General features: G+C 40.6%; 1 protein-coding gene across 2 annotated transcripts in view; it reads right to left on the reverse strand.

The window, feature by feature from the left end:
- The window catches only part of LOC116698651 (neuropilin and tolloid-like protein 1), a 31,170-nt gene that overhangs the window by 16,565 nt on the left and 358 nt on the right, over window positions 1-14,247 (reverse strand). Inside the window, exons 2-11 of one of the 2 annotated variants that reach the window (XR_004334270.1) lie at window positions 14,049-14,114; window positions 12,844-12,978; window positions 12,269-12,517; window positions 7,700-7,741; window positions 7,027-7,154; window positions 6,046-6,274; window positions 5,123-5,236; window positions 4,894-5,038; window positions 2,843-3,618; window positions 5-7 (exon numbers count right to left, since the gene is read on the reverse strand). Coding sequence is in view for 1 of the 2 variants with exons in the window: in XM_032530693.1 (XP_032386584.1) it covers window positions 3,072-3,618; window positions 4,894-5,038; window positions 5,123-5,236; window positions 6,046-6,274; window positions 7,027-7,154; window positions 7,700-7,741; window positions 12,269-12,517; window positions 12,844-12,978; window positions 14,049-14,114 (1,655 nt within the window). In the remaining variant the exon portion in view is untranslated. Of the gene's footprint in view, window positions 1-4; window positions 8-2,279; window positions 3,619-4,893; window positions 5,039-5,122; window positions 5,237-6,045; window positions 6,275-7,026; window positions 7,155-7,699; window positions 7,742-12,268; window positions 12,518-12,843; window positions 12,979-14,048; window positions 14,115-14,247 lie in introns of those variants that run through there. The other variant, XM_032530693.1, reaches the window with a different exon arrangement.

A 14,247-nucleotide genomic window follows, 5' to 3' on the forward strand; every position in this document is an offset into this window, starting at 1 on the left:
CCACCAACTTGGCTGTGCTCGGCAACGTTTGAAAATTTCAGCCCCAGCTGGCCAATTGAAATATGGGACAGCAACAACCGTTATGAGTTTGGGATTCTGAAAACTATTGGGGGAAATATCCCAAATAGGACCCTTTAAAGGGAAAAACTAAAAAAAAAAAATACAATAATTACAATGTTGATAAAAATAAATCGTAGGCAAACAGAAAAATCACCTTTTGGGGGACCCCCAAAGAAACAGGATAGAGAAAAAAACGACCTTGCAAAAAAATCGAAAAGAAAAATGAAAAATGTGATTTTTTCATGTTTTACATAAAGTGAATTTGAGTATGTAACAAGAAGAAGTTTAAAGTATAGTAATTTAGATCCCTTTCCCCCCAACATTTGGCATGAGTCGTCACTAAGCTTACTATATGAACAGAATCATGCCCTTACAAGCAGAGAGTGGAAGGAGGTGGGGGTGGACTCCCTCTCCCAAGGCCCCGAGCGAGAAAAACCCCACCCGCAAGGGTTCGCTCAAAAAGGGATGCTTGAAACCAGCTGGCTGGCTACCTGTGGGAAGGGGAATGAAAGGGAGTTCAAAATATCACAACAAATTATAACCCAAGGGCAAAATGAAGTAGCTGTGGAGTAAAACAAGCCGGTTATTCTTTTTAGTTTTTTTTGTGGTGTTTTGCAGACATCACAGATAAAAAGAGTTTGAGGCCCGTGTAGAGTTTCCACCCCCTTTGGGTTTTCCCGGGAAGTTTAAATTATGCAAGGGCCTTTTTGGGTTTTTTTTAACAATTGAAGAAGATGTAGAGACATTTCAAAGACGAGTTATGTGTTTTAAAGGGTTTAAAAAATGAAAAAACCAGAATATCAGTATTTAAAGAAAGTTTCTCGGGTTTTCCCGTGGAAAGTTGTTTTTCCCCGGGGGCAAGTGTCGTTTTTTTTTTTTTTTATAAGGCCCGGGGGGGGCCGGTCCCAGACTAATGGGGCATTTTTTTTATAAATGTTAAACAGGGAAACTTCTCAAAAAAAGGAATTTTGAATGCTACAAGACACATAGGGTCCCCACTTTGGTCGTGCTAAAAGCTAAGGAGCATTTAGAAACTTATGACTAGTCTAAGTTTTAAAAGAGCCCCCCCCAAATGCAATACACCTAAATGAAATCGTATATGAGGAATTGGATTCGAAAAATAATTGGTAAGTTTGTCTTTCCGGTTTTCCCTTTACCACTTAGTGTTTTTAACATTATGATGATTTTTTACAAAATTTTGGTAAAATTTTGAAAAGCACCCAAAAGAACATACAGTTTCATTTCGGTACGATATCAGGATTGGTCAAAATTTCGGTAATTTATTTTCCCATTGCCCCGCCCTATGTAGATCCCATTCCAAAACGAAAGACACACAAACTTACTATCCTCCCCCTTTCCCAAACCCAATTGCGAGGGTCCCCGATCGGCTCGCAGCACCCGGGACATTTACCGAGCGTGGGGGTGGGAACAAACGGGGGGACAGACCTTTAGGGCAGGAGCGAAAAACGGAGCAGTCCCGAAAAGGGCGCAGGGAAACCCCCAGACCCCCCCGGGCGTGACAAACCCAGAGATTCTGCTCTTTTTTTCCTTCCATAGCTTGAAAAAGGCTGTGACGCTGAGCCCCAAACAACCTTTTTGTGACTGGGGCTAGCTTAAAAAAAACGCGTTTAAGAAACCTAGCATTGATAATTTAGTGAACGTGAATTGCGAAGACAGCTGGGATCTGCTAGGACCAAAATGTAGCTACCAAAAAGGTATCATATCCCTGATACAAAAAAGGCGTTTTAATTTAAACCCCACTTGCATAATGCTAAGCCCCAAAAACGCTAAAAAAAAGATTTAAACCAAAGAATAAGTGAGGTTTAGGGTTCCATAGACAGTTAAAGGAAATCACTTCTACCAAAAAACAGACAGTCAAAGAAGCCATTAAAGATGACCTGTGCAGCGCTGTTACAAGCCCGAGAGGATAACAAACATCAGCGAACAAAGGTTCCTGTATGCCTTCGTTCCGGTGACGGTGGAAGTCTGTTCCCCCTTTATCTCCTGTTAAAATCGTAATGAATCCATGGTTATGCGTAGCGTCCCCCTCCGTTGTCAGAGTAAGGGTTTGGTTCAGTTTCGGTTTGTCAGTGTGCATGGATGTAGTATAGGGTCAGTGCCGTAAATGCATAATCAGTTTTGTTTTTGTTGATGTGTTTTTTTTAAAGACTATAATAAATACACACACGCACACATTAAATGACAATCCCTTGGTGCCCTGCAGAGTAAAGGAAAACAATGTTTAATGAAATGAATAAATAGAGACAGTCATAAAATCAACAGAAATAAATCACCCAGATAAACACCCCAGGGACATACCACATTGAAAAACACATAGGCCTAATCAATAATAAATACTCCCAAACAAACAAATAATATATCTTATATTTTATATATGTTATATTTACACAGCAACAGGAATTTCAAGATATCAGAAATTTCATAAATTTCAAGCCCACTGGGTATCTGCAAAAAAGTATTTTGCATGAAATATCTGTCTTTTCCTTTTTGATTCTGGACCTGTGCTCAACACAAAAAAACATCTTGGTTGGAGGAAAAGGAATAGCCTAAGATTTGTGAAACATTTGCTTTGGTGGTGCAATAATGTCCAAACATATTGGAAAGATGATGACTCATTAATTATCTATAAAATAATCTCAAATATAATGCAGTCATAAATATGTTCTACCCCAGAGTTTTAACAAGGAACAAAAAATGGAAGAAAAGGAAATGTGATCCATATGAATGAGTGAGGATGTGATGATCTTGGTAAAATCCTGACAGCAATGTATTATTCAAGATGTAACCTGCAACAGTTGCTCTTAAACTCGTTGGCGGAGGGGTATTTATTATTATAATTACTAGTGTATGTTTCACCAGCTCCAGTCCACTCTATTTGTATATAATGTAAAACTTCCATTTAATTTGTAATATGGGACAAAGAAACACTAAAAAGATCTGCAAACATCACCATTAATGCCAATGAGTTAAACACATCATCACTAAAAGAATTAGAAATCATTAGACAGTGTACGGTGGACAGTGTGGTCCAGCCCCGATGTGCCATGGTGGATTTGATGGTGGTGCATGTGGTGCTGGCTAGTGGTGGGACCATCATCCATCATCAAGTCATCCTCCTCATCCTCCTCCTCCCCGTACCCCTCAGCCCCGTCCTGAGAATAGCTATGCTTCATCACCATCATGCTCCTTCGACCTGCTGGTGTGGTGTGGTGGGAGAGGCGTGATGACTGCAGGCCCATCATCGGCGGCGACATCGGCGGCGGCACAAGAGCCCCCCCATCGGCCGAGATGGTGGCGTCCCTCATGCTCAGATTACTGCGGCTACCGTGGACACTGCCATGCATGCTCCCATGGAAAGACCCACAATGGTGGTCGCGGATGCATTTAGAGGAGGAGCGCCGGAGCTTGTGGAAATTCTCAAAGTCCTCAGCCAGGGCGGCATCAGTGAGTTCGCCGGATGGGGTGCGGCGCAGAGTGCAGAGCTCATAGTGAGGAGGCTCAAAACCAGGGTGGAGGAGGGCAGGGTCAAAGTCATCTCTGTGGATATTTATTGGAAAGAAGACACACAAACACCAATGTGGTACATAAAATGTTCAGGGACGTTGATAGTATTTCTAAAACTGAACTCAAACTCAACCAACTTTGATTGTAGGTGTAAAGATGTGACACTGATACATATCCTTATATAGGCTAAGCGTTACAAGAGGAATTTTGAGAAGTTAACTGATAGGGCGAGTGCTAACACGTGACATAAAGGGATAGTTACTCAGATTTAACGTGGACATAGTTTCAGGAGATCGTTTCAGGTTGGAGACAATCACGGAAGCATGCTGCTGTCAACTGCAAACCACACGCTTCAACATGGAGAACACCATTGAAGACAAAAGGCCCAATCTTGCACCCGGCACAGTGCGGCGCAAATCCCAACGCAAGTGTAAATAGCAAATGCACTTGCGCCCATCTAGGAAGCAACATTAGCATTAATTTGGAGTCATGCTTAAGGCCAATATTCACTCTTCTTCTACTGGTGGTTTGGCCTCTACAAACTCCTGAGGGAAAACATCTAACAACTGAGCTGCAAAACGTCCCACAGTGTTTACCAGCTGTCTGCAGTCAGGTAGTGTACAGTGGGTTTAGCAGAGCCTTGTTTGCTGAAAACATCTGCCTGCTCTTGAAAAAGAGGTTGATGAGAGCATAGTTTATGAGCCATTGTTTTAATACAAATACTGATTAGCAAAGCATGCAATTCCCTCCATCGTCGTGAGAACCTTAAAAAAAAAATCATTTTGTAATGAGATATTGTAGAAATATTTTATTAACAAAATGTGTGTATGTTCTTGTTGCAAAAGATCTGTGTGTCATTGAGGAAGTGGTTAAAAGTACTCCGGGTGACCTCTGATGCACAGAAAGTTAAGCTTAAGTCATTAAAATAGTTTGGGCTTTTATGACATAGAGGTGCATTGTATGAAGGTTGCGAGAACGGAAGAAGAAGTGGCACCACACAGATGCCACGACCTTGGTTTATGTGTGTAAGATAACAGATAACAGACACACACCCCCAACTTGGTGGACCGGGCTCTGACTGTTAGTAGGGAAACTTAGAGTCTGTTTGTGAATCCACAATTGTGTTGTAACCTTTATGCTGGACTCAACTTAACTGAACTCTTTGTCTCAGATTGATCCTTCTGTTCTGGTAAAAGTCCAATGTAAGAAGGCGCGGGAATTAATAAATTGTAATCAGATTTGACAGGCCTTAGAGCCTTATGTTAGACATCATTCCCCCTAGAATATGCTGTAAGAATGACATTTCACCTGCGGATGATGTATTTCTTGCGAGGCTGTTTGACCTGGATGATGACAGAGATGATAAGCAGGATGACAACCAGGCCACAGGTTACTCCAATGATAGCGAGGTTAGTGTTATCCAGCGTGTCCAAGATGCTGGCTTTCCTCTTCTCTAGTTAGGGAGATAACATGGAGAAGAATGACTTCGTGTTCAACCACGGCCAACATATGGTTTCTAGTCTTTGTGTCAGGGTACCTTTGCAGTGATTCTCATCCCATGGAAAAACACAGTTTTGGATACCATTGCAAACCAGGGTTTGGTTGATGCACATGTTGCTATGGCAAAAGAAAGTTCCACTATCACACGGAGCTGAAAAACAAGAAGAGTCATGTAGCTGTTAGTGTAGGGTATATATGCCATATACTGTACAGTATATAATGTGGGTATGTATTGTGGGTTTCCCCTCCTGCTATCTCATTTATCTATTTTGCAAGGGTTCCATTGAGAGATGAGATTTATAAACGTTTGTCGTTGAAGGATTGCACTGAATTTTTTGACAAATTCATTCATCAGTTATATGATCAAATTACAAAAGTCTCCATGACGCGGTGTTAAACCTGTCATATAACCTGCTTCCTGCATGTTCTACCGAGACGCCAACCCTCGCCTGAACAAACACTTCTGACGTGGACAATTTCCTGCTGCGTGCTACTTGTGTGAAAGGGAAACTCGGGACTGTGTCACAAGTCTGAGCTCATGCAGTATGTGATGCGGCTATACAGGGCAAGGTAAATCCAAAACAATTAAGTGTAACAACTCTTTTTACATTACAATTAGTCATTTGATCCATTGTAATACTGAATATTGATAAGTGCAGCTTCAATGTATAATTAAATGTATACATACATTTTGAAATGAATGCTTTGATCTTTATTTTCTTGATTTTATTGAATATATATTGAATATATTTCTGCGTTGGACTAATACACCTTTTCTAAATAACCCTTTTCAAGAATGTTGTTAGTGGCATTTTAAATAATGGAGGCTCACCCTAATAATACATAGCGAAGTGACCAAAATGCCCCTAGAAAAGCTAGCATTTTATTTTTGGGACTTCTACTCTCACACATGGGCACACTTGTAAAAGAAAGCTTGCAGATGGCTGGAGATTCACTTACGCTCATGGAAAGTTGTAAAGAGGATCCTGAATTTGCTTTTCCTGCTTCCTTCATCTGCCCACATCCTCACCACGCCCACAGAGGACACCAGCATCACATCATTGGCCACTGTGGAGCAGAACTTATTCTTCAGGTGCTCAACTGAACTGCTGCCGTCATAGATGGCAACAAAATTACGCTTGCACTCATTCGAGTTGTGCATCTCATACTCCAGGAAACGCATGTAGATCTGTGAGTAAAAGAGATAATAAGACATTTTTCTTTTAATGCTTTTTTGTACCAAAATTATCCCTGTTGAATCATTATGGTCATTGTTTATGCTAACACTTCAGCATTTCAGCTAACATTAGCTATGTGCTGCTGTGGACGGAGGCAGCAGCAAATCGTATTTTAGCCACCTAAAGAAAGTCCCACCTAAAACGAATAATATCGGTTTAAGTGTACGCTTTAGTTAGAATAGAATAGAATATTAAAATATTTTCACCGCTTTACCTTGCTGTCAGACAGCCCTTTTTGATGGGGAACTGAAGCCATTATCTATGCTCTCGTCGAAGCCACCAGACTCCATTGACAAAAACTGTAATTTTACCTTGCAGAACACCGGAGTCGCTTTGTTGTGTGACTTTGGTGAATCCGAACTTACCCTTTAAAACACCAAAGTCACACAATCACACAAACTCACTAACCGATGTTCTGGGAGGTAAAATTACTGATTTGTTGAGTCGGTGCTGACCGCCATCTCCTGCAGGAAATGCTGTAGACCTCATACAATCCCACAAAATCCAAACTATCCATTAAAGTGTTGTCTGTGTTCTTTGGAAATGTGCTTGAAGTGCTTTGATATAAGTTTTGGTCCAAACTTCCCCAACCAACTGGAAGTCAACTTTTAAATAGAAATAAAGGTAAACCATAACTAACAGACAAACAGCTAAAACACCTCTACCACTTAACAGGACCAACAACAGTCTGACGTATACAGACCCTGGATCTTGGTGGCGCCTTGATGTGCCACCTGCAGTCTACGGCCTCAGTCAGCAGCGCCCGGCTCTCTGCGGCTATCTGGGCGGACTCCACAAAGCCTTCCGGTCCGTTCAGCTCAAATTCACAAACTGTGGATAGCAATATTTCAATTTTACTAAAATTGTAGAAAGAGTCTGGGCAATATTTTTACTTCAGCAAAAATGAGGACTCAAACACATAAAATGAATTTAGGTAATCATTTGTATGAACTCATGCTGTCTGGTAATCACAGTTAGCAGTATCTACATGTAATCAAAGCTGCTGAGGCAGCAGATAAAGATAAAGGTACTTTATTGTCACATACACATACATGTAGCAAAATTCATTCTCTGCGTTTAACCCATCCCTCAAGGTAGCAGTGGGCAGCCATTTACAGCGCCTGGGGACCATCTCCAGATCTGAGCCAGTGCCTTGATCAAGGGCACTGGCTGGAGAACCTAATACAAGTTTTTTGATGGTGTGGGGAAAATGGAGCACCCAGAGGAAACCTCACGCAAACACTGGGAGAACTCCACCCAGACAGGCCCGAAATGACCTGGATTCAAATCCAGAACCTTCTTGCTGTGAGGCCACATTGCTAACCATTGGGCCACCATGTTGCCTTATCAACATACAGTACGAGTGAAATACTCACATGGCAGAGCTGGCAGTTCCCCAACCCCTTTGAACTCTGGATCTAAAAGCACAACACAATATTGTAAGAAAAAATGCAACATTTGAACAATTATTCAAGCTCTAATTAGGAGCTGCATTTTTTTTTTTTAAGTGTGGATCCCACAATTAAACAATTTGAAACTTTACTCTTGCTGAATGTGAGGCTTAAAAGAGAGAGAATCCTTAATTAAGAATCCTAGGTATTTGTATTAAGTACAGACTCAATCACACTGCCCTGAAACGTAATATGGAAGGATATTGCTCAACGTCAACAAAACACAGCTGGCCAAAGCTTACATAATCTTTGTACCCGCACATTCCCTCTGCCCTCATTTAAACTCCCCTGAAATCCTGATGCCCTTGGTGAAAAAAAGAAAAAACCCACAGGGAGGAGAAATTGTTTTCTAAACCTTTGTGCTGATGAATACTTGCTAGGTGGATTATAAATCCTGATATACTGGCTTAGTTCAGGATAGATTAGGCCACACCAGCAGTTTCAACCTGGTGATAAAAAAGTCCCTTTTTTGTTTTCTAAATTCTCCTGGAAGTTGTTATTGTGTGAGGTAAACTCAATAAAATGCCAAATAATACCACAAATACTAAGTATTGGCACCAAGTCAAGTACGAGTAGAAGTGTGGTTTAAAGGACAAAGCTTAGGTGGAGAGTGAATTTATTTACTTTCCCACATCTTTAAATAATTTTATCATTTTTAATCCAACACATTGGTCAGTAGCTATGATTTAAGAAGAGCAGGTGATGTACTCCACTGAGGCTCTAATCAACAAGGATTCTTGTTAATCCTCTTGTGTTTCTTAACCCTGCCTCTGTTTCAGCCTAGTCCATATTATTCACATTCATTCCTGTGCATGTGTGCATGTGTGTGTGTGTGTGTGTGTGTGTGTGTGTGTGTGTGTGTGTGTGTGTGTGTGTGTGTGTGTGTGGGTGGGTGTAGGTGTGTGTGTATGTTTGGTTGCAACAATGCATTTCCAGAGGCTTTATACCCAACATGAGAGTGAAAAAAATGTAATATGAGAGTGAAAAAAATGTAAGATGAGATGAAGGCAAGATATAGGATGGGTTATGGAAATCCTTTCATAACATTATAAAGCTTCTGGTACAAATATGAATATTGAAGATTAAAACAACACGTCTATATTTACATTAACTAACGGGTAACCTGGTGTGAACCTGCTTTGATTGTTATCAGCCAGTTGAATGGCAGGTATCAGTTGTTGGTCACCACCAGATTTAGAGAGGCATGGTACTACTCTACCTCCTAGTTACTGGCTTCTCCCCATACAAAGTTGAAAACTAAGGGTGACAGAGTTTTTGAAAAAGGAGCTTCTAGACTCTGGAATGCTTTGCCTCATGTTTTATGAGTGGAGGCCTCTGTTGATATTTTCAACATCATCTTTTTAGTAAGGCGTTAATTCAGCAACATTGTTGACTGTATTACTATGCATGTCATTGAGATTTATTGGTATTTACCGCGACTTTCTGTGATTTATTGTGATTTTTGTTGACTATCGATTTGTTTGAATGTAATCATTTATTTGGCCTGTGAAGCTGCTTTACTTACTTGCTTACTTACTAGTTGACTTAGTAGACCGTTATCATCTATGGCTAGGCTGTGAATGGCATAGTATGAAGAGAAACAGTGGTCGGGTGAAGTAAAAGTCTGCACAAGGAGTAAGTTTGGGGTGGTCCTAACTAGGGATGTAACAGTATGAAAATGTAACCTAATTACCACAGTTTTGGGTATTATCATGGTATTTTTTTAAAGTGTGTTCAAGGCCTTTAGCAGCAACCTTTCTCTGCAAGTTCTGCAGACAGGAAAACTATCTTCAATCAACTGTCGACATTCTTATAATAACCAAAATAGGCCCATGCTTCGGACTTAGTCCTCTTAGAGGGTTGATAAATGTCCTTCCGCCATGATTCCAACTTCGAGTTACACACGTTTTAGGCTATGCAGTGCGCCTGCACGGCAACTTCAGGAGACTCGAATGAAGCTGGGAGGGACTAAACACATGGTTCCCACACCGTGGTAATCTACCGTGATAATAATTATACTTTGAATAAAAACGTAATTGTTATTGTCAACATTTTTGTTGTGGTTTACCATTACACTGGTAATCATTACATCCCTAGTTCTAACCAAAGTAACGACTTTCAGAGTGTAAAAAAGTGTCGCCAAGGGGTCTTGACCAAGCCAACAGTGTGTATGTAAATAGATCATAAGGCCTGAGGCCCCTTCTGACCCATATAAACGAGGCTAATAACCACTGATAATACCAGTGCAATGGTGAGATAACATTCAAAACAGGTGAATAAACATATGTAGCAGGTGAACAAACAGGAGCGATCTTGTCCTGAATTTTGGCATGACAATATATTTAAACCTATAATACGTCTGTGGCTACTAGAGGCAGCAGAAACAAGCTGCAAACAAAAACATGTTACATATCAACTTGTATAGCTAATTTCTCAGCATACACGAGCAAAATGAGGGTTCATTTGTTGTAATGTTTTTTTCTATCTGATGAACGTTTGTCCATTATTCACTGAAAACAGCCGCCTACTGTGGATAAATATGTCGCTCAAGAGAACAGCAAAGTGAACCAGCTCAATGGAGATGTGAGCCCAACACCCAAAAATTTAGCTGAAAGACCTTAAAATGCTCTGCAGCTGAATGGAACTGTATCCAGGTGATTATTTTCTGTGAGCTCATCACTACAAACAAACTCCGTCACATGCAACACATACATACACATTCAAGTAGTCATGTGATCCATTGTTAACACGAGAAGTTAATGTCATCTTGTCATTTTTCTGGAGAATGAAACCTGAGTGTGTTCATGATCTTTCACAACTGCATAAAACCGTACCACCTTATATGGTTATTATATGCTTGCATAGAAACAGCATTAAACTTCAAGTCTTGGTCAATGTAGCGTGCATTGACCCTTTAAAAACACTGTAATTAAAAAACAAATGTGTGTACGCATGCATGCACGTGAACAAGTTCTCTCCTGCTGCCACCAGTGATGAGTGGAATTAGACAGGAGATTAGAATTTGGCATAGGAGACTCATTACATTTGATGTAAACATACGGAAAACAGCTTTGTCTGATCTGCCAATCATGAAAAGTATCTGCCTAAAGTCCATGGTTTAGAAGCCTGTTTTTTAAGGGAAAAAGTTCTTGCTTGAGCGTTTCAGTTTCTGAAAATATGAATGCTTGATTATGCTCAGTACGCTAAGTTAGTCAGATCTTTGCAGAAAAATAGCACTAAGCCCTGACATGGTAAGAACATCAGCTCCCCAACTAGAGTGCGTAGGATGGAGACACGGGGCTGTATTCTAAAACTGGAGCATCCCATAAAAATAACACATGAAAGAAAGAAAGACAGAAAGAAAGAAAGAAACAAAGTGGGAAGGCTGGATGGACAGAGATATGCAGAATAATCTTTGCCCCCCTTCAGTGTAGGTGGCCTATAAAATCTGCTGTTAATGAAGCCTCTGCCTTGGACTCCCTTAAGCTGCTGCTGCAGCTCAGCGCTGACAAGCTGTATTCCCCTGAAGACAAGCTTTCATTAACTTGTGTGTGTGTGTGTGTGTGTGTGTGTGTGTGTGTGTGTGTGTGTGTTGTGTGTGTGTGTGTGTGTGTGTGTGTGTGTGTGTGTGTTTGAATAAAGGCTCCCCTCCTCTTCCTTCTTCAGCTGCAGCTGGTGTGCCTGCACTACAAATGGAAATGATTGTACATTCCCAGCAGCATGCCACCAGATCACTTTTAAATTTGCACTTGGTAATTTTTTGACATCACATACACACATCATTTAAAAAAAAAATGACATATTGTACACTGCTCCATATCCTTTGATGGAATTAAAGGGTTACTGGGTTTCTCTGTGGCATTGATATTATTCAAATGTGTATCACATTGTTGCACTGGTAAGTACGTAAGTATGTAAGTGTCTAGTGTTCATGCAAATGTGTGTTATTGTGTGTTTTAATTGGACTATATGATCAGCCAAATGAGGCAAAGACAGAGAGGGAGAAACTGTGCAAAAGAGGTAGCCAGTTTAGGCATGTGGCAGCCAACAAAGTCAAACTAACAGAAGGGTTGTGGATTGGGAGAGAGTGCCAAAAGAAAAGAAGTTGAAGGCTTAGAGCCATAGTAATGCTCTAAACATCCCCCCCGCCAGCCAGGCACAGCGCCAGCTGGTATAACAAGAACAACAATATAGCAGAAATGCAAAATTGCAGCAATAAAATACAATTTTCCACTGACTTAGGAAACTGTCCTCCAAAGAAAAGTCTTTTGAAGAAGTGCCCCAGAAGGACATATTTATGTTGTTGTAGAGCGACACAGTTCACACAGAGAGGAGGTTGAGCTGTATGGATGGGTCAACGAAACATCTGACTTTTACAAGAGAGACTGCTGTTTGTTTCCCCCGTTTCCAACCAACATCGCTGTTTTAAAAAAACTACACAAAAAACCCCCATTGATTTTAACTGTGTCTGTGTTCACAGTTCCCATCACTCACCTTGTGTAAAGTTATACCGGGCAGAGAAACCGATGGCCTCCAGTTCTCCATCAGCCACAAACTTGATGTACAGGTACCTCCCACTGGAGCGGACATACGCGGGGCTTTCCTGCCCACAGAAGCGGCCAATGATGGGAGAGAAAACAAAGGGCCCATCGCGGACCTCGATGTGGTCGAACTTACACTCCCAGGACGGCTCGATGGAATACTTGTCATCGAAGAACAAGTCGATGCACTGTCGGGGAGAGGCTGGAGCAGGACGAGAGATTGAGACAAGGACTTTAATTTGGGTTCAACATTGGTGTGGGGGGAGGTTGAGATCTCCCCTTTTGAGAAAAATTGAAATTTTGAGCATGTAAAACACTTAATTTCCTTAATTCTGGTGTAATTTCTGCAATGTTTGGTGCAAATGTATTTATGTAGAGGGAATGAGGATAGGATCATGGGGGTTATTGGGGGTTGTAACCCCCCCGTCCAGCTTGTAAATCATGCCTATGGGTTGAAAATAGGTAAGATAAAAGCAGGAGGGGTGGAAAGTGAGTAGGAGGCTAAAAAGATAAGGCTGAAGGTCTCACCTTCTATAATGTAGACACATTCCCTCTCAGGCGGGTATTTCTCAGGGTAGTTGGGTGAAGTGAAATACCCTCCCTCAGACTCTTTAACCCACGTCCCACACTGCCCTGCTGGTGTCACACCTGAGTTGTTCTTCACTGGAAACACAGGATGACAGTGTACAGAAAGACAGACAGGAAGATGAAAACTTTCAGCACACCACTAGTTGGACAGCTGTTTGTACTCATCATTTCTTCATTTTAAAAACTGCAATTAAAAGTGCAGATTGGTTGTTGTACACATTGGATTACAGTTTGTACTGTGTACAAGTTAAGTTAAGCTTCTGTACTTGTTAGCATTACAAAGCTAAGTTAGCTTCCTATTTTAAATTGTGGGACACTACGCACGCCACATACAGTCTAGTAATCAGCATGTTTGACACATTTAGGATGGGAAACCCAGCCAATATGTATTATTTGATATTTAGAAATGTCCTTCCAGGTTGAAATAGGCACACTGAACTGGTATTCTCTGGTTATTAGTCTGGGATTGTGATGAACAATCTGCAGTATAACCAGTGTTATTCTCTGGATGTGTCCAGTGAACACTCTACGCTGAAGGTCAGGGTTTGATCAGATTTGATTGGATGTGTTACTGGATAACATCGCTTTGTGTGAGACATTATTTACTCACACTGATAATTTTCATAGTTGATTAATTTATCTTTTCTGCCGCCCACCCCCAATTAATTAGTCACTTGTTTAGTCTATAGAATTTCAGAAAATGTGAAAAATGCAATCACAATTTCCCAGAGTGTAGGTGAAGTCAGCAAATTAAATGTTTAGTTTTGTCAATCTAACTGCATTCAATTTACAAGAAAAGGAACAACAAACACACAAACTTAGCAAATCCTCACATTTGAAAAGCAAATGACTAAAAAACGTATTTGATTGACAAAATCAATGCTGATTCATTTCTGTTGGTCAAATGAATCCATTATTTACAACTGTTTTAGTGCTACTCTGAACCACTTCACAGTTATTCTCGGATCTTGGTTTTCAAAGTAAGCACTACAGCACACTGTTTGATTGCCCCTAAATTATATATTTTGAACTCCATATTACTTTTTAGCATGACTTGATACAGATAAACTATAACAGAAAATACCCCAAATCTTAAAAAGATAAACAGTGAAAAATGAACAATGACTCAATGTGTGAAATGCTACCTTGAGCTTTTGTTTTGGTAGCTCTGGCACCTGACAGATCAGGTGAGATGAGGCTTGCTGCTAAAGCTGAGAGAAGAGAGGACAAGAAATAAATATTATTATTATTATTATCATTTCCAAGAAAAGGAACAACTACAAAGGGCTACTTATGTTTTTTGTTCAAAGGCACAAATTGGGATGCGTCTCCAAACAGGTTATA

This window comes from Etheostoma spectabile, chromosome 12, assembly GCF_008692095.1.
Source record: "Etheostoma spectabile isolate EspeVRDwgs_2016 chromosome 12, UIUC_Espe_1.0, whole genome shotgun sequence".
Lineage (NCBI taxonomy): Eukaryota > Metazoa > Chordata > Actinopteri > Perciformes > Percidae > Etheostoma > Etheostoma spectabile.